We start from the raw sequence: 21238 nt of genomic DNA, 5'->3' as shown, positions 1-21238 counted from the left end.
AAGACCTACTGTGCGATGGCACAATCTCGTGTGAGGGCGCCCTACAAGTTTATCGATTGGTTGACTTGGGAGACGAAGTTGAGGATATCAACAATTATCTTGAACTGTAACTTCATAGCCCATACGCCTCTCTTAATATTCATGCATGACGTCACCACTCTAACCCAAAACGAGGCCATCGGTGCAGCCACTGTACTGGTGACGTGACGTGCGCAATTGAAGAGCCCTGTATTTTTTAAACATGATGTTGACATGTGCAATTCAGTTTTTAACTGCGAGCCATGTTTTAATAAACCGTTTTTGAATTGAATTGAATTGAATATTTACATTTTCATGCGAGCCTACACTGTAAACGGACTCGGCTCGGAGACGCATCTTCAGCAGCAAGCACAGTTTCAAATGTTGCACACTTTTTGGGTTGTACGTGGATCACCATACCATAGTTTTCATCGTTCTAAAATTGACCTTGGATGAGTGAAGTTTTGAAGCCATTGATAAAATGTGTTTTCCCCACTTTCTTAAATGGAATAGGTACTTAAAACTGCTTTCCAAAAGGACATTGTGGTTTATAGGCCTAATTACAAACAAAAAGTGGCATGACGTGTTCGACCATACTGATGTAACAGAAACAGCCAATTGGAAAGAGATGAGAGAGAGAGAAAGTGGGGCATGAACAATGAAGGGGGGACAAAGGGAAGTTGATGTTTTGCTCACGAGAGGTTGAGATTACAAAAGACCAACATTAACGATGGGAAGATTCACGAAAGTAATTAAGTTGTGAATGAGGTAGACTGAAAAATAGGATATCATTCCCCCCCCCACATACACTTTAATATCTCCCTTTTGAGAGTGCCGCGTTCGCTAATTAATTACTTTCTTTTCCATTTTCTAGTGGACAGTGGTTGGGAAAGAGAGATGATAAAGCACACCGAGAAAGCAGGGCATAAACAATGAAGAGGGGGATCGGGACAAAAAGGGAAGTGGGTGTTTTGCTCACGGGACGAGAAGTCGGATTTTTTTTTATAGAAAGATAAAGAAGACAGTACTTACGTTGTGAATGAGGACGACTGAAAAACAGGATATCATTTTTCTCCCCACATCCCCCCTTTTTAGAGTGCTGCGTTTACTTATTAATTACTTTCTTCTCCCGTTTCACACCATTTGGCTTTTTGTCTTTTGTGTTCCATGAACCTCTTCCGGTAAACCAGCCCCCTTCTTTGTCACCCTTTTAATTATTGTTCATCTCTTGCTGTTTCTGTGTTGTTTCATCTCTTTCTACTTGACCGCCTTTACACTAGGTCCCAATTTCATAGAGCTGCTAAGCACAACAATTTGCTTAGCATAAAATTTTTGCCTTCGATAAAAACAGGATTACCAACCAAAATGTCCACGTGATTTTCAGGATCAGCAAACAACAGCTGAATACCAGTAACAAGCAATATGCAGCAAATATAAATTTTGGTTGGTAATCTGAAATTTCCTCAGTGATAAAATAAAACAGTGTTTTTATCAAGGAATAAATTGCATGAAATTTGGCCCTGTTGTGCTGAAAGCCTTCGTAAAAGACGCTGCTATAGCTGGGTCGACGAAACGTGAGCCCACTAACTACACTTTTTGTGGGATTACATACACTAAATTAAGAGAGTTATAATAGTTTTGCTTGGAATTAGTCATTATATTTTTGTTTTATAGTGTTTATTATTCTGGTTTGGAATGTTGCTGTATTGTATTTTATAGTAGTAGTCTGTATTTTGTTCCGCCGTGTGAGCGTCAGTGTTATTAAAACGGAAAATACTTTTTTTTTTTTTTTTTTTTTTTTCTAAAACACTCTGTTGATTATTGAGAAAATATAATTAGCTGGTTGCAATCTGCTTACCAACCAAAACGACATTTTGGTACAAATGCAAACAAATTGTTAGTGGCCTAACATTTCGACCTTAGAAATCTCAGTGCTAGGTCACTACTATTAATTTGGGCGAACGTCGTTTGAAGAAATTTTCACAAAAGGATAGTGCTAGTCAAACGACTTTTACAAGTCTATTTAACTAAGCGCTCTTCCATCCAGCTTCCCCTAGCCCTCTGCCCCCGGAGAAAAAACATGGCAGCCGCCGTTGACAGCGTGAATTTCCTCGTCGCAGAAATTTCAAAATCTGTTGAGACCTATCAAGAAGCATTGACGATTCTTGGAGCTTATTTCGTTTGCCAGAAGGCTGTGAAGACGTTGGTCCACTTCTGCGAGGTCACGAGGGTGCATTTCTTGCCTCGTCTGCCGCTGAGAAAGAGGGATTTGGTCGCCGAATTCGGAAAATGGGCAGGTTGGTGAAGAAGGGATGGTTGAGGGCGCTGTCGGTCTACGCCGTAGACTACGACTTGTTTACAAAATTTGGGATGAAGGAGAAGTTTACAAAGACTTTATGATTAATTTAGAAATTAGGATGATTATATGATGAATATGAATCCTTTCCAATCAATTTACGATCAGATTTCCGTATCCTGCCACCTTTTTTTCACTCGATTTGATAAAAAAAAAATGAAATAATTAATAAGATTTGTTTTCATTTAATTTAATTTTTCATTTCAGATAGGGTCACACTCGCATACATTTATCATGTTTATGTCATGTCAACATCAATCAATTGTGATAAAATTGTACAGAAAACATATAGGATAACTTTCCGTATAGCGCCACCACTTTTTCACTCATTTTTATAAAAAGGGATATCTCATTGATTGAGGTAAATGAGATATTATTTTATTTCATATAGTATTATAGGGATTATAGAATGAAAAAGTGGTGGTGCCATGCGGAAACTTGTCCAACGTATAATAACTTGTACTAAGGTCCTTAAGGAAAACTTGATCCAGTTAATGAACAATAATTAGAAAATAGTTTGACATTGACATGTAGGAAAAAGAAGGGAAAAGTTTCCGTATGGCGCCACCACGTTTTCATTCGATATGAAATAATATAGTATCTAATTTACCTCAATGAGATATCCCTTTTCCTAAAAATGAGTGAAAAAGTGGTGGCGCCATACGGAAAGTTATCCAAAAGAAGAAGCAAGAGCTTTTTTTTAGCCTCCCAAAATTTTAAGAAAATAGAATTACCTAATTTTAAAATAACAAACCGATTACAAATCAATCAAAAGGACCTATGGTATAAATGCAAACATTGGGCTGATGTTTTGACATCCCTAGCCAAGCGGATTCTTCTTTGAAGGCTAAACAAAAAGTAAGTTGTTGTTTATATTATTTGCGCCCAGGGCAAAAATTTAAGAAAATATTATTCACTGGCATGATTCGGTCACTAAAGCTTGTATTTTCCCCCGAGGGACAGACTGTGACGGTGAGTAACTAAAAAAATTACCAATTACCCGAGGTCGAGGGTCATTTGCACGTCACATCAGGCAGGGATTGATGTGCTCCAGTGACCGAATCATGCCAGTCCATCTATTTTTTCTTTTTCTAATAATACACGTCATGAAATGAGAAAAGAAACTTTTCTTGAAGTGCTGTACCACTCCATATTTTCTTAAGAGGTGATGAAAAATTTACTTCTGATCTTCTCATATCCAGTTGTCACAGGTTCAACGGATGGAATCGGGAAAGCGTATGCACAGGAACTCGCTAGCCATGGAGTCAACATCATCCTCATCAGTCGCTCACAAGACAAACTCAGGAGAGTCGCCAAAGATATCGGTAAGCAGATACTAGCGCTTTGCTTCATTTTTGGAAGGCCAACAAGGCATTTTCTCCTTGGTAAAGGTCGAGTGATTCAAGCCCATTTGGCTGTCGATGCTGCATACTTCTAAGGAGTTGAGAAACACTTAACACTCGATGAATAATGGTTTAATAAGTGTAAGGTTCTCTGACACTTGTTGTTAAGTGTTTTCTGATACGCTTATTTATTTGTTTTTGTTTTTATGAAGTTGTTTATAATTTTTTTGTTTTGTTTTTAAAGAGACTAACTTCAAGGTCTTGACGAAGATAATCCAAGCCGACTTCAGCCAGGGAAGCGATATCTATCCAGATATTGAACGGCAACTACAGGGTCTACAGGTAGGCATTCTGGGTAAGTTCCAAGATCGAAGGTGGAGTGTCACCTTAATAATCAACTATTTTGAATATCGCTTTATCGCTGCCCGATATAGAACGGCAGCTACAGGGCTCTCCAGGTAGGCACTCTGGGTAAGTTCCAAGATCCAAGGCGTCGTGTCACCTTATAGTATACAATATTTTGACAAAAGGCCTTTGGCGCCATATAAACGGTTGCCCAGGTTGTATACTCCCAAGGGAGCTTAGAAACATTAAAAAAGGGATGTTATTTGCCCTGTGACCAGGGCACTAACGTAAAGCGCATTGATACTGTTATAATATTTGTTATTATTACTATTATAGGCAAGGTATAAAAAAAGTAATAACTCAAATTACTATATTATTTTAGCATAACACTTACTTGGTATCGAGCATAGGAGTATTAAATATTATGAAAAGCGGCTCCCTCTGAAGTAACATCTGAAAGCGCACAAATTTGTGCAACAAGGGAGTTTATTCTTTCATTACTTTCTTGCGATTTCGATGACCAATTGATCAAAAAGTTTTCACAGATCTGTTATTTTAACCATTGATGCCAAGTTGCGTATGCCAACATAATGGGCCCCTATGTTGGGATACGCCAAGTGAGAACACTGGTCCTTGGCAATTTCTAAAGAGTCAAATTTGTTTATTGTAAGCATACACTCGTTTCATGCTATATAAATGTTGATTATGTACAATAAAACTAACATGTGAAAGTTGCATTTAAGAACGTGGTCACGCTTTTGAGATATGTTCATTTATTTTCAGTGAACAATGTCGGAGCTATGGATATACCACAGTACTTTCTCAACATGAAATCGGATCGGCTTTGGCAGCTCATCAACATCAACATCGGAGCAGCTACTCTGGTAAGTTTAAGCAGAAAAAGTAGCTAAGCGCAACCAAAATGTGCTTACAGGAATAAGGTCACCAGCCAAATACCACACCATGTGAACAATTTGTGACTGATATCCTGCTTAATTTTCTGCATAGCAGAACTTTTTTGTTTCAATATTTTCCGCTTAAATAGAAAAAGTAGCTAAGCTCAACAAAATTGGGCTTACAAGAACAAGGTCACCAGCCAATCTACCATTATGTGTACAATTTGTGACTGGTATGCTGCTCACTTTTGCTAAGCAGAAAATGTTTAAGCGATATTTTCTACTTCTTAAGCAACAACATTTTGGTTACAAGAATATGGTCACCAGCCAAACTACCATGTCATGTGAACAATTTTGTGACTGGTATCCTGCTCATTTTTGCTTAGCAGAAAATGTTTAAGCGATATTTTCTACTTTTTAAGCAGAAAAAGCAGCTGGGCGCAACAACATTTTGCTTGCCAGAATAAGGTCACCAGCCAGCCAATCTACCGTGTCACATGTACAATTTGTGGCTGGTATCCTGCTCTTTTCTGGTTAGCAGAAAAATTGTTAAACAATATTTTCTGCTTATTTTCTGCTTATGAAACCTGGCATTAGTGTTTTGTGTACAATGTTAATGGTTCAGCTCATTTTCCCCTCTGTTGTTAGTGTTTCCCATTTTATAAGCTTTGGGTTTATTGATTCCGTCATATTCAGTCATGGTTGATTTTGTGTTTGTGTTGCATTGCCATATTACATACATGTATCTATAATTTTGTATTTATTTGTTTAAGCTTTTCCTGTTTATTTTGTGTGTGTATGTATTGGTTTTTATAGGCAGGTACGCTTGCATTTGTATTTTTTTGTATATACATGTATATATTTGTAAATATTCTTGTCATTGAATTTAAGAATTGATTTGATGCTAGGACCCCAAAATAGGCCTTATGCACATATGATGTCATTTCCAGTTACTAAAACTAATATTTCCTCTAGTTTAATCAACAAATAAATAATTGTATTTATTTATCTAATAAACTTATCCTAACCTCTAAATCTTCCCCCTCATTTCACATGACGGGGGAAGATTGAGTAAAAATGGTTTGTTTGATTTGTTTTACCCTGTGATGCCTTTTTGTAGCGATATTATATTTTGTATTTCTTTACCGCATAAAGTATTCTGGATTACCTCTTAATAGCTTAGGCTTAAGTTTCCATTTTAAATAATTTGCGTGTATGTTAGGCTTATTGTTTTTACTAAGCGCCAGAAGCACTTTTGTTGATTTGTGCGCTTAGTCAGTTTTTCATTATTAATACTAGTATTATTATTATTTTATGACAGATGACCAAAATAATCTTGCCCCAAATGGTGGATAGAAAACGTGGAGTGGTTGTCAATATATCCGCAGCTGCATCAATACATCCAAACCCACAGTTGGCTGTTTATCATGCATGCAAGGTAAGAAAATAGACAGACAAACAAATGGAAGGACAGACTTCCTAACCCACTATTACCGTTTACCATTTTTGTTGTTTTTAATATTGTTTATATACACATATATTTTAAGATCATTTCTGTGTTTACCTTTTTTTAAATTCAACGCCTTCTCAATCTATCACTGCAACCTTTTAACTTTGTAAACTTGTCTTGCTTTAGTCTTTGGACTATAAGGTCCTTCCTTGGCAAAAGAGTGTACATGTTTGTCTTCACTTGAGCCCTGCAATATGAATAATCTAAAGGTTTGTTGTTTTTTCTTCTACCCCCACCATACAGTCTTACATGGATTTCTTCACCAGGGCCCTGCAATACGAATACAAATCCAAAGGAGTAATCTTTCAGAGTCTCATGCCGTCTTATGTCGCGACTAAGATGACCGACTTTAAAGATGGCCCTCATCAGTCCAGCCTCATGATTCCGTCAGCGTGTCTGTACGCAAGGCACGCCGTGTCGACGCTGGGCAGGTCGACGCAAACCACAGGGTATTGGCCTCATACCTTGTTGGTAAGTGAGGCATGCAGCCATTATATTTAAATCTTTTTTTTTGGGGGGGGGGGGGGGGGGTTGGAACATTCTATTGAGTAACATGGCTGTGGAACTATGAATCTATTTGGTTTGGCTAAATTTTTTTGCAATATTACGATGAAAATATACAATTATTTTGTTCTTACAGATGTGGTTTATGTACCAGATACCAGAAAACCTCTGGATGTGGAGTGTCAGCATTATAAACAGCGCCCTCAGGAGGCAGGTTATGAACAAGCGCCGCCGGCGCGCCTCCAGAGTGCAAACACCATCGTAGCGATACAGCAATCATTCAGAAATCGGAACAAAGTTTAGGATTGAAATGTTTATCTTTGAGATAGTTATCTTATTACGGGAAAGCTCCATTAATTGACGAAAGAGGCCAGAATACTACATCCTTTTTCGTCTGGCAACTCACACCTGTTTTCTCCATGCAATTCCTTTTCCAAACAATGGACTGTATTGGTCATGCACAAACAAGTAGGGCTGCTGACCTGCCTAAGGCATATTAACGGATCATCCATGTAATGCAGAGGTAAAATACAGCCACTCATTGAAAAGGATGCATATAGACCATTTTTGAACCTTGTATATTCTTTGGGTATTCTGGCAGGCAAGATACTGCACTGGTCCTATAGGAAAGTTGACATTTTGTGTCATAATTTCCACATAAATCCAAGAGCTATGAAAGTAAAAGCTCTACAGGTTTTGAGATGTGCCCCCTTTCTTCATACCAAAAGTTGACAAGAATTAGACAGTGCAATCTCCATAAAATAGAAGATTTAATGTTTTCTTCCTTTGAGCTGTGTACTAATCATGCGTGCAGGAAATCCAGGCTCTGTGGTTCTTTTGTAAACGTGTGATGTCACAGGTCACATCGTCTATACTTTCTGAGTCTTTGAGGCCAAACTCAGGAAAGTCTGCCAAGAGTTTTGAGTACAAAGTCTAAGTGTATGACTACAGGGCAATGAAAAGGGATGCAAAAAGTAGAAAGTGTGTGTGAACGATGTTAGTAGTGCAATTTTATACTTTATAATGAAGTGGTTTAACCTATATGAAGACATAAGAAACTTTTATAAGTCTCTGTGTTTCGTGACTGCTCATTCATATTTGATCATGTAATGGTCTTATGACCCTGCGACCTTAAAGGCAGTGGACACTATTGGTAAATACTCAAAATAATTATTAGCATAAAACCTTACTTGGTGACGAGAAATGGGCAGAGGTTGATGGTATAAAACATTGTGAGAAACAGCTCCCTCTGAAGTGCCATAGTTTTCGAGAGAGAAGTAATTGTCCAAGAATTTGATTTAAAGACCTCGGATTTAGAATTTGAGGTCTCGAAATCAACCATCTAAACGCACACAACTTCGTGTGACAAGGGTGTTTTTTCTTCATTATTATCTCGCAACTTCGACAACCAATTGAGCTCAAATTTTTACAGGTTTGTTATTTTATGCATATGTTGAGATACACCAAGTGAGAAGACTGGTCTTTGACAATTACCAATAGTGTTCACTGTCTTTAATGATATCAAAATCACACCACTTATCAGTGAGGTAGCTGTTGCTGATGGGTCAAAGTAGAAAGTGCTAAATGCACTAAGCAAAAATATATTTTTTACATCTTCTTTTCCTACTTTGTCTTATTTCTGATTTTCTTTTGCCTGTGGAAAAATCAGAAAAATTGTGATTAAAGTAGCCTGAAAACATATATTCATAAATACCCCAGACAGCTTTTGATGGAGAGCATTCAGCCTTTTTCGCACGTCCACAGCCACGGCCATGGCCATTCATAAATACCTCGGACAGTTACGCTATTGGTGGAGAGCCCGTCACATGGTGGTTGTTTAAATGGTTGAGGCCCTCAGGCTCTCGCCTTCGGCTCAGGCTATCACACGACCCTGCCGGTTTTAAACGGCCGTTTATGAAACTGGTCACCTACTCTTTTATTCCCTTATTTATGAAACTCGTCGCCTATTCGTTTATTCCCTTATTAAACCATGGACCATAATTATGAACAAGTAGGTCAGCCCTTCTGCCCAAATATTATTTTTCCTACTTTTTCTACCAAGGGCCAAATATCATGTCTGTTGTGTTTATTTTCTGCAATATCTTCTTCTTTCTTTTTTCCTGTATGTTGGACCTTTTTAAATTTCTTATCCAGAGGCTAGCTGTTTTTGAACAATATGTGACCCTCACGGATTTGTAAACAGAGGGATAGAGATCAAATGTCGAACAGCTGAACATGCTGATCAAAGTTTCAGAGATGAGTGAAATTTGTCCTGTTTGTGTTGATGTCGTTACCTGTGTTTCCAATTAAAATTTCTGAATTCTAGTGCTCTTTACCAAGTCAATTTTTATGGTCTTAACTTTTTTAGTTTGATTACCAAAGGGTATACCAACCCTTTAAACAAATGGAAAAATTAAAATTCCATTTGACAATCAATAACTTAACAATCAGTAATAATCTGAGAATGACATTTTAAATAAAAAATATGCTTATTTATGTTTAAAAATTAATTTGCTCTTGGAAATTTTAGCCATATTTGGAGATTGACACTTTTTCTGGGAGGTTCCCAGAAAACCTGGGAGAGGTGGCACAGAATCCCTTTCAGACCCCAGTTTCATAGAGCTGCTTAAACAAAGAATATTGCTTACTAAATTTCTGCTTAGCAGAAGTAAGCAGTGAACCAGTCACAAACTGTGCACATAATATGATACATTAGCTGGTTACCATTTTCCAGTAAGCAAGCAAAATGGGTTGATGCTTAGAAAATGTTTGTGTCTAAGCATTGTTTGTCATTGAAAAGGGATCAATATAATGTGATGAACTCTTTTGACTGGGGGGTAATAGGAGTTGATTCTGGCCCATGTGGGTGGGGGTGGGGGATACGAGAAAGAAGCTGCTTATTTAACAAATTGTATCATACAAGGTTGTTATAATGATGAAAATAAATATACTGCAATATATGAGCTTTCAGTTATGGGACAATAAGCCATTTGCGAGATAGATTTGATCAATGTTTGATGAAATGGCTTCCTAAGTAAAAAGAAGTCTCGGTGCAAACTTCTGTTAGCGGGTCCTTGTTACTTAATTACTCTATTCCTTTCTATTGTATAAACAAAGTGCACCTCCTGGCATGGCAGGCAGCAAAACAATCAATCGTGTTAACAAAGACTCGGGGGCTGAAATATCTCTTTATATTTGTTGATTTGTTTCAAAAATGCAACTAATGTTTGAATTTCTTCAAACTATGGATATTTTTATTTTTTTTTTTGCATTGATGGCTTTCCAAAGTTTGCCAGCGTTGGCAAAAACTTGGGCTTTGACGTTGCAATAGAAAAGTCTTTAGCAACCTCGTTCCCAGTGGTGTACGATCTCGCCAGAATGCCTTGCTCGAGCATAACCCCTGGAAGTGTGACTTTGAAACATCCACATTTAAATAAGTCCTGTGGTTGATCCGCTTTATGCATGCACTCTCAAGTATGGTAACCCACAAAAGACGCATCAAGTCATAGAGCAACTGGTCCCCTCTCATTCTTCTTATGATCTTGCGACATGTCTAACTGTATGCAACTTAGGGTGACTGTTATTAAAAATCTAGCTCGCAAATGGCTCGTTGTAACTGATAGAACCTCAATATTTGTACAGACATTTTACTTTTTGTACTTGTAAACAAAAACGGTTAGCTTAGAAAATGGCACAAATCAAATTGTCTTTAAACCACAGTTGTGTATACATTTGTGAGCATTTTTATTCCAATTCTACCAATGTGTAAATAGGCATGAGAGTAAGCATTATGTAAGACGGGCTGGGCCCATTTCAGAAAGCTGCTTAAGGAAAAAAATACCTAGTAAGCATAAAACAACTGTGCTTACAAGAAATAGGTTACCAGTTCAAATACCATTCCACATTTGGTACCGAGTTCCTTCCAATTTTTGCTCAGTAGAAATTTCTTAAGAAATATTTCTACTGAGGTTGCTTCTTAATTGGTTATGGGTCCGATTTCAAAGAGCTGCTTATTTGAAGCACACAGAAGTAACTAAGTTGAATGAAAGTATGCTTACTAGAATAAGGTTAATGGCTAGAATACCATGTGACATATTCAATTTGTGGCTGGTATCTTGCTAGTTTCATCAGAATTTTTTTAACAGCTCTTTGAAATCGGGCCCTGGTAGTCCGAGATGGACTGGCGCCTTTAGGCCAGCATTTAGTTTGTTCTGAATTGCATTAGGCAGTCTGGGTATCAGGTTGGTATGATGTGATAATATGAACTTATTTTGTATTAAAACGAAGGAAGTGTGAAAAAGCATTTGTTTTATTTGTCAGACTCTCCATTTTATATGGGTGGCTTGAGGGAAGGCCATTGTAGATGGATTGCAGAAAGCGTAATCGACCACCGTTTTTGATGATAACCAATTGAAAAGTGCACGCGTGTACGCCCTGCGCACAACTCTCAGCCAATGAGAGCCTTGCATGCGGGCACGTTTCATTAATGTAAAATTAACACCACAAAGTCAAAATACGTCTGTAGGATTTGGTCTTGGACGTTTTCCCAAATCAAAGTTGTTTTAAACATATATCTTTGTAATTTGTTATCTATTTTCCCCCGTGTATATTGTGCGTCTGTACCTCATGTTAGACTGAACCTTTAGGTTATAAGAAAATTCATATTTTCCTCTTTAGTCTAGCCTTCTCCATATTAATTTGTTATCTGTTTTGTGTAATATTATTTAACTTTTGGAGAGAAATATTAATAATATTTATAATAACTGACCCCAAAGACCTGGAACCCATACTCAACACTATGGACTCGGACTCGAGGATTGAAGCCTTAAACACACACAACCAGCAATATTTTGATTTAGAGTACAATACACAATTTGCACAATTTATTAATCACCTCTTAATTTTTGTCACCACGAAAATGAACCCTGACTGATCCAAATCAATGAAACCATAACTTTGAAAACAAAGTATAAATTGTATAAACAAAAATCCAGCTGCAGGGCAAAGGGAAAGCAAAATACACTGTACACCCTTGATCAAGTGATTTGTCTGTGGATTTTGTTTCCTCACAGACCTAGGAAAAGTACTACGTAAACGGTGCTTGAAGGCACTTGACATCTTCGGTAATTGTCAAAGACCAGTATTTTCACTTGATGTATCCCAACATATTTAAAAGTAACAAACCTGTAAAAAGTTGGGCTCAAATGGTCATTGAATGTGCGAGAGAAAAACATCCTTGTTGCATAATTTGGTGTGCTTTCAGATGCATAATAAAAAATCTTCAGCTGAAGTCTTTTGTTATTTGAGTGAGAAACTACCTCTCTCAAAAACTATGTTACTTTAGAGGGAGTTGTTTCTCACAATGTTTTATACTATCAGCAGCTCTCCATTGCTTGTTACCAAGTAAGTTTGTTAATATTTGGAGTAATTACCAATAGTGTCCAGTGCATTGGATGCACAAACCCAAATTATACTGATCGAGGCTATTCTAAAAACAAAGTACCCGGACTGCACAACGTTTCATTAAAGACAAATCTGACATACACCAAATAATCGATAGTGTAAAATCAATAATATTTTAGTTTAGTATCAAAATTTATTTCAAAAATCCTAAAGTAATTAATCTTACTTGATTAAAAAAAAAACCGCTTACAAGTTAAAATGCCATGAAATAACACACTGCCTGTCACCTTTTACTTGGTTCAAGTCACACCCCCTACCCCCCCCCCCCCCCCCCCCAATTAAAGTGTTTCAATTTCCCCCACCTACATTTTGCAAAAAAAAAATGATAGATTTGGCACCTCTGCACTTGCCACGGCGCTCAAAGTAATTTGCTCTGGGTGTAGTTTCAAATCAAATTACCAGGGCTCAATTTCATTAAACTTGTAAGCGCCAAAACTTGCTAAAGCACAGAAAGTATTACTGAACAGAAATAGGTTACCAGCCAAAACTACACTAATTTGCATTAATGTGACTGGTGCCCCACTCAATTTTTATGAAATTGGCCTCAAACCCAGGAAATCACATAATCATTGCACTCGACAAGTTCTCCGTAAATTTTGTTTTTAAACATTGCGGTCGAGGGAAGAGTTTTACACGACCAGCCCGTATACACTAGGCGTGTGTGGGGACTACACTAAGATTTACTCGGCCTTCTTCTGTCCCAGCCTCTTGAGGGCGCTCTTGCGGATGCCGAGATGCATACTCATCTGTACCTTGTTGATGAGCCATTCTGGGGCAGCGTTTGCAACCCACCCCTGGAAAGGAAAAAAAACAACATGGAGGTTTTATTAACATCTGTGTGGAAGCATTTTGCTTTGACTGGGCCCCTTTCTTTATCCGCATGGATAAAGACAGGTACCTGGTGTGGATTTCACAAAGAGTTAAGACTAGTCCTATCTCGATTTAGGACTAGTTATTCGTCTTAACTTAGGACTATCCATGCAACAAATTATTTGTATATCTCCTAGGACTAGTCCTAAGTTAGGATGTGAAACCGACCCCTGTACTCAGATCCAGTGATTTCGTTAGATATAATAATATCAAATTGGATAAACTTGCAGTGACATGAATCTTTCCATAGATGCCCAAACAGTACACTCCTATCACGTCTGCCATAGAATTTGACTGCGCATCACTATGTGAAATGAATGTAGGTCAAAGGTGCATGTACACGCCGGCTGGAGGCCGGTCTCTCGCATTATTCACGAGCCTAGAAGTGTGATGTCAGATGTTCAGGCTACATTTTGTTAAGCTTTTTGGTGAAGTGTTGGGATCAATGTTACAACCTCTTTCCCACTGTAGGTCTGTAGCCATCCTCTGTCTTCTCTACAGTGGGATCAATGTTACAACCTCTTTCCCACTGTAGGTCTGTAGCCATCCTCTGTCTTCTCTACAGTGGGATCAATGTTACAACCTCTTTCCCACTGTAGATCTGTAGCCATCCTCTGTCTTCTCTACAGTGGGATCAATGTTACAACCTCTTTCCAAATGTAGGTCTGTAGCCATCCTCTGTCTTCTCTACAGTGGGATCAATGTTACAACCTCTTTCCCACTGTAGGTCTGTAGCCATCCTCTGTCTTCTCTACAGATATCATGGTTAATGTGCCACTAGTTAGTCCGACTTAGCTGGAGAGCTGTTGAAAACATTGTTGAGAAACAGCTCCCTCTGAAGTAACGTAGTCTTTAAGAAAGAGGTAATTTCTCACTCGAATAATATGGTACTTCTGGCCTGAAGCCTTTTATTATGTATCTGAAACCACAAAAGTTGTGCCAGAAGGGTGTTTTTTTGCTTTCATTATTCTCTTGCAACTTTGATGACCAACTGAGTCCAAATGTTCACAGAGTTGTTATTTTATGCATATATGTTGGGATACACCAAGTGAGAAGACTGGTCTTTGACAATACCAAATGCGTCCAGTGCCTTTAAACGCAATATTCTCCAACTTTATTTCTATCTGTCTCAACCCACCTGTATAGAATGAATCAGACATCCATTGGTTCTGTCCTCAATACCAAGGGTAGCCAAGGCGCTACGGACATACCCCGTAGGCGTCGGAACGGTCAGCGAGGCTCGACGAATCTTACTCAGCTTGGTCGACACGAAGAATGGCAGAACAGACTAAATATAAAAATATATAAATCGCCAGCGTCACGATTTTACTTTCATAGCAGGAAGTTAATGTATATCTGGGAGGGCAGAGTAGGTTCTTGTGATTGATTTAGCTTGGTGCTTTTCAAACTTGGCAGCACAGGCTGTAAACTCACAAGGGAGCTGAGATGGTTTAAGGAATGAAATAAATGGCCCAGTGACCAGGGGTAATGTTTTCAAGTGTTACTGAATGTTTGGGTTCCTGTGAGGGCAGAGATGGTTCATTTGTTATTGATTTAGCTTGGTGCGCTACATACTTGGCAGCACAGTCTGTATACTCACAAGGGAGCTGAGACGGTTTAAGGAACGACATAAATGGACCAGTGACGGGGGTACAATGTCATAGCGCCAAATTTGAGTGACAAATTTTTATGATATACACGGAGCCATTATTATTATTATTCTGGTTTGTGCTTCTTGCTTTGAATTGTTGAGTTGTCAACCACCTGTTCTTTTCAGAGTCAACACAAACTCTAAAAGAGATTTACAAAAACCTCACCTAATTATACTCCCACCATGCAAAGTTTCAAATCCAGCTCTATTTATTTCGAACTTAACCTCAGAGCCCCCTCTATAAAATGTTAAGCCCTACCTGGAATATAATGCCTTTAGATGCATACTCGGTCTGTAGAGCTCTGGTGAAGAAATCCATGTATGCCTGTTATAAAAAACAAGCAAAGAAAAGTTATTTTATTATAGAAATAATTGATGTGTTGTGGCCGAACAGATAAAAGCACTAGACTCAAGTTCTGGTGTTTCTGATCAGCAGAGTGTGGGTTCGAGTCCCAGCCGTGACACTTGTGCCTTTAAGCAAGACACTTCAACCACTTTTGCTTCGTCCTTCAGATGGGACGTAAAGCTGTTGGTCCCATGTGTTATGTGTAATGCATGTAATAGAACCCAGTGCACTTATTGTAAAGAGAAGGGGTTCGCCCCGGTGTTCATGGTCTGATTGGTAGCATATTGCACAACAGCTCCTTGTAAACCGTAACATGGTGCTATGAAAGGAAAAGGTCTCATACCTCAAAACTTTTCTTCGTTCAAACACACAACTAAAAAAGTAAAGGGAAAACCCTGCAAGTAGTAGTTAAACCAACCTTGGTAGCGGAATAAACGGTCAACAGAGGGCTTGGGTTCATGCCTGATGCAGACGAGACGTTAACAACGATACCCTTTTTCCTGCAAGAAATAAATTATACGTAAAATGTTAGATTAAAGGGACTAATGAAGTAGGTCGTTAGTATGCGTTTCTTATAAGTGGGAGAAATCAAGTGGTAGGACTTGTTTGTATTTTAAAACCTTAGCGTTTTATACATGTAGACGAGTGGAGCACAGGCTGTATACTCCCCAGGGAGCTGAGATGGTTTAAGGAATGAATGAAACGGCCCAGTGACAATGATGTTGAGGAGCCCGACTATCACTGTTATTACTATGGTGGGCTTAAATGGCAACTATGATCAGACCGATGAATCAAAGAGAGGCCTAATAAAGTAAGCGAGCAGGTTGCGAGTTCTACCTTAACTCTAAGACACTTACCTCTCTAGCATTCCTGGTAGAACAATTGCAGTCATCTGTTTAAAAAATAAAAAATAATGAAACTTTGAAATAAATAAATACGTAATTGCATGTTGAAATTTGTGCGCCCACCCCCCCCCCCCCCCCCCCCCCCCCCCCCGCACATGTCCATAGTATGCAGGTTAGAGAAATTTGATGCAGGTTTGTGATAATTGTACTTAGCTTCTTGCATTAGTGCAGAGTAATATCCAAGGTGTAGTGGGCACAGCAGTGACTAAGCAAGTCATTACACCAGACATTGTTTACCTATTCCAGCAGGCTGACTCACTTTTCATCAGTGCCTCAGCACCTTAGAGCAAACTTTTGGCGCTCTGTAAATGACTTTTAATTGATTGATTGATTTAAATCTAAATTTAGCAAGAACGACTTGCAAACATTGCCTTAGAGTAGAACCAAGTATGGAAAATATTTTTCGACCAATCACAAAGCAATCTTACCATTGTAGCCGACAGGCAGTTCAAGTTGACCATGTCCGTCAGGAGCTGTATTGAAAAAGAGTCAAGACCAGTTACGACCAAAATAAATGTTTCGCAGAAATGTTGAGTTGACGACAAAGGATACATTGGTTTATGGAGCCCTGTGCTTTTGCCGTGGTGCCCCTTGCAAAGTTCCAATACAAATTAACATCTTCCTCAACGATGTGCCCCCTGCCAGAAAACAATTTATGTGCCCCCTCATGAACGAATTTTAAGACCTGCCACATCCAAATACCTCTCACCCCTGCCCCCAACTTTAGACCAATCAGATGGCATAGTTTCAAGCGCAATTAAGTTAAAACATGATTGCACGAGTTTGGGAATTGTGTGCATTTGACTCCTGCAAATTGCGGATTCGTGCAAGCAAATCAGTAACTTGAGCGCATTTTTACTTTGCGCGCTCAAATTAGTGATGAGGACCGAGCGGTTAAGAGCACCGAATTCAAACTCTGGTGTTTCTGATCAGCAGAGTGTGGGTTCGAATCCCCAGCCGTGACACTGTGTCCTTGAGCAAGACACTTAACCATTGCTTCGTCCTTCGGATGGGACGTAAAGCCGTTGGTCCCATGTGTTGTGTAACGCATGTAAAAGAACCCAGTGCACTAATCGAAAAGAGAAGGGGTTCGCCCCGGTGTTCCTGGTTGTGGCTGCTTAATGCGCCGTAGCACCTTGTAAACCCTTATAAGGTGCTAAATAATTGGGTCTCAGAATTCATCACTGCAATAACCTATCTTTCTGAAAGTTTGTATATACTCAGCGCCTTGAGTACCTTGTTTGGTAGATACGTGCGCTATATAAGACCTCGATATTATTATATTATTATGAGGGCAAGGACTATCAAAGCTACCCACCTTCTTGGAGTCAGGGAGTTCATGGAAGTACATGGGATAACTGTAAGACATCCCAACATTGTTGACAAGAACCCCAACGCTAAGACCCTCTAGCTCCTTGCTTATCATCTCATATATCTCTCCGCTCTTGGAGAAGTCGACCGCTATGATCTTCGTCTGCACCTTGTACTTTGATTCTGAAATATTAAAAGAGCGTAGTCAAGATTCCACTGATTTGGGGTTTAACCAAGATCAAATTAACTGAAGCAGGATTTAAACCAACGACCTCAACATCAATGTTCCAGAGTCCCAGGTCTGTCCCCCATATGGGAAATTAACATTGTCAAGTTTTTTATTCATCAACCCAGTCAGTTTCCCGTGTGGTTTCTTATTTGAGGAATATCCAAGACTACTTACCGATTTCTGAGGCCACATCTTTTAACTTGTCCGGCGATCTACTCAGCAGAATGATATTCAAACCTTTAGCTGCCAGCTGGGAGGAGAGGAAAGAACGAAACCATATAGTTATTTTAGGCGCTTTAGACTGAGAACCAATGATTTGCAGACAATGGATTTTTTCTCAGAACTCGGGGAAAGTACTGAGTATACACAGTGCTTAACACACATTGGTGTAAGGGTGAAAAACAAGTTAAAATTATTATCATATCAGGACCAAACAGGCGGAGGAAATGAATGAACACATGTTCTACATTTTAAAGCTCAGTCTACATGGGTATCATTGTACTCCTTAAACTATGAGGTTCAATCGTGGAGACGATAACAGACCAAACATCATAGTTCTAGTGTGCTAACTACAGTCCACAACAACAATTCCTGAAGAGGAATTTAGGAGGGTTATGGTTTTATATTTCAGCTACATACTGTTTTATTTCGAGGCCAAACTCAAAGGGCACATACCTGTTCTGCGTAAGCTTTACCAATGCCATCTGTTGCCCCGGTAACAGCTGAAAATAATATTAACAATATATACTTCTTACTGGTTACACATGGTTAAAATAAAGAGTACTAGAGGAGGTACTCCAAGATGAGGCGTGTTCCGCTTACTCCTACTAGTTCTATACTAACCTAGTCCTAGAACTACAATATAGTAAATAGTATCATATTATTCATAAGTAGTATGAATGAGGTTCATTCCGCTATCGTATCTTGTTCTTGACGATAGCAGAACAAACCTCATCCCAGTTCTAGGACAAGAGTAGAGAGGGTGCACAGTGCGTTTTTATTCATTATCATGTGAAATATTAACAATTTTTTGTAATTAATTTACTCTTTCATCATAAAGCCACCTCAATCAATCAATGATCAATCAACATCAATCAATTAAATTACAAACATGACAACAAAGGAAAGGAGATATTCATTTTGGACTTGGGACTTGGGTTGGGTACAATGTAAAAGAGTGGTAGACTACTACCTTTCCAGGAGTTTCTCTATACATGGAGGTATATTCTATGAATGTTGCAATGGAGGATTCGAGTCTAATCTGTGCATTAATATTAACAAAAGGTGGGCGGGGTGGGCTTGATCGCTATCTTTTTAATCTTGTCTTACCTGCCCAATCTCCATACGATTTAACATTGGCGCAAAGTCCAAGCGGGCTCGCCAAAAAGAAAGCCTTAAAACCTCTGAAAACCGATGAAACTAGACGAAACGTTGCGTAGAAGGCGACCACAGCTCCCAGTGAGGCAAAGACCGGATTCAGGGCACCAAAAGGGACGGTTTCAGGCATGTTTTTGGGCATGAATTTGCTAGGGGCTGGGTGCCGAGGTTACGATCACGCGACGAGTGTTTTTTGCTGGTATTAAACCACTTGACACTTGAGGGCGCTGTATAAGATACGAAACGGGTCAACTCGTATACCCAAGTCAACTCGTACCCAAGTCAACTCGTACCCAAGATATTGTACCCAAGTCAACTCGTACCTAAGTAAACTCGTACCAAGGTCAAGTCGTACCCACGTCAACTCGTACCGTACAACGTACATTGGGTGCGTTCGTTTAGCTTCCCCCTGGGTCGACCCCGGTATTTGGCGGTTTTTTTCCCAGGACGAACTTGGGTAATTATCGATAATTAAAAAAATGAGGGCGCAATGCTGGTTTAACGGTGGTATTTTGTTTGCAGGTGAAAAATTAACGGTTGTGTTAAATGCCGCCCTCTTACGTGTGGGCAACTGCTGCTTTCTGATTGGTCTGTTACGAGTAAGTTAATAACCAAGCTTTATGATTGGTCTGTTGCGCGTAAGGTAATAACCAAATTAGTGTGGACATATGCTGCTTTATGATTGGTCTGTTACTCGTAAGTTAATAACCAAGCTTTATGATTGGTCTGTTGCGCGTGGACTTACGCGTAACAGACCAATCATAAAGCAGCAGTTGTCCACACGTAAGAGGGCGGTATTTAACACAACCGTTAATTTTTCACCTGCAAACAAAAATCACCGTTAAACCAGCATAGCGCCCTCATTTTGTTGTGTTGGTGCAATAATTAAAAACACAGTCCACATGTCATGCATGTCAACACGAAGTATAAGCTAGCAGATCAGCTCAACTTCAGTTCTGGAACTTTGAATTTGTTCATAATTTCTTCACTTTTTTGGCATAACTTTCGCCACTTCTGTGGGTACAAACTACCATCTCTTCACGAGGGAATCCCAAACTAGAATTGATCGCAAGGAAGGTAAGCAAACACTGTCACTGCGCTGCGCTCACTTGGCAGGCAGATCCAATATTATGGCAATAATACCTTGAAGGTCGAAGGTTTATCTTTTATCGCGATTCAGAACCGCAATGCATTTGAACAAAATATGCAAAAGTCTTTAAAAAAATCAAGGCTTTCTGGTTAACAATCTGACACTGATAATGTTTAACTTGTTCAGGTACAGCCAACTATACATGGAACATCACGGTGCCACTATCAACAGAGTCACTTCATCATTTGGACCATCTCCAACCTTCAAGGTAGAAAAAAGTGATGCAATTTTTGCAGAAATTGCTGCAAGATTTCACTTTGATCAACTACAGGAGAGACGTCAATGGCAAGATAGAAGGCTGGTAGCCTTGGCTAAACTCAAACATGTAATGAATGCTATAAAGATTGACTCTTTGTGAGTTTTACCCTATACTACACAAGGGAAACCTACTGGGTAAACTGTTTAAATGATTTGGGGTTCGAACAAAGAAATATTTACTGGGATAGGATGGGACTCAAACCAACGACTTCCGGATTAACGCGCCGGCACTCAACCAACTGAGATATCTAACCCTATTTTGGCTGTTTCTCTATTTTGTCAATATCTTTGTCTGGGGGTTGCTGGTCAGAAGCCATGCAACCATTAACTGCCGTCGTGTAGCCAGGGATCACACCGAAGTTACGATACCTGGGAAGGGGCAGCCAGGGGATCGTCAACATTGGGCTAGATAGCTCAGTTTATTACTGCGAAACAACCAAAGAAACAATGAGTTTGTAAAACTAAAAGTGAAAAGTCGATAGGGTTTATTGAGCACAATGAAGTTACCTGGGCCCAATTTCATGGCTCTGCTTACCGTAAGCACAGAATCGCCGCTTACGGAAGCAGGGAATTCTGTGCTTACGGCAGTGTATTTCACGGGTAAGCGGCAAATTTGGGGTTCTGTGCGTGCGTACTCTGCGTTACTAGGCATTCTACGCTTACAAGGCTAGCGCAGAAATTCGCCGCTTGCACGTAAGCGGGGAAT

At 39.3% G+C, this 21238-nt stretch overlaps 2 protein-coding genes across 2 annotated transcripts; one reads left to right on the top strand and one right to left on the bottom strand.

Annotated features, from left to right (window-relative positions):
• The first annotated feature begins 2098 nt into the window (after positions 1-2098).
• LOC117299386 (inactive hydroxysteroid dehydrogenase-like protein 1) lies at positions 2099-7630 on the top strand. Its single transcript, XM_033782924.1, has 7 exons — positions 2099-2315; positions 3577-3699; positions 3962-4072; positions 4846-4946; positions 6280-6396; positions 6712-6939; positions 7109-7630. Exons 1-7 carry the CDS (start codon positions 2099-2101, stop codon positions 7235-7237), a joined length of 1026 nt encoding a protein of 341 aa, XP_033638815.1. The 3' UTR covers positions 7238-7630.
• A 5110-nt stretch (positions 7631-12740) lies between these two features.
• LOC117299297 (very-long-chain 3-oxoacyl-CoA reductase-like) lies at positions 12741-19330 on the bottom strand. The gene is made up of 10 exons (XM_033782795.1): positions 19077-19330; positions 18423-18469; positions 17922-17997; positions 17526-17701; positions 16636-16680; positions 16160-16194; positions 15721-15802; positions 15216-15281; positions 14444-14593; positions 12741-13229 (listed from the first exon to the last, which is right to left on the bottom strand). Exons 1-10 carry the CDS (start codon positions 19264-19266, stop codon positions 13116-13118), a joined length of 981 nt encoding a protein of 326 aa, XP_033638686.1. The 5' UTR covers positions 19267-19330; the 3' UTR covers positions 12741-13115.
• Between the last annotated feature and the right edge of the window lie 1908 nt (positions 19331-21238).

This window comes from Asterias rubens, chromosome 14 (genome assembly GCF_902459465.1).
Source record: "Asterias rubens chromosome 14, eAstRub1.3, whole genome shotgun sequence".
NCBI lineage: Eukaryota > Metazoa > Echinodermata > Asteroidea > Forcipulatida > Asteriidae > Asterias > Asterias rubens.
The sequence above is the reverse complement of the archived record's forward strand: the minus strand, read 5'-3'. Positions and strand labels throughout refer to the sequence as shown.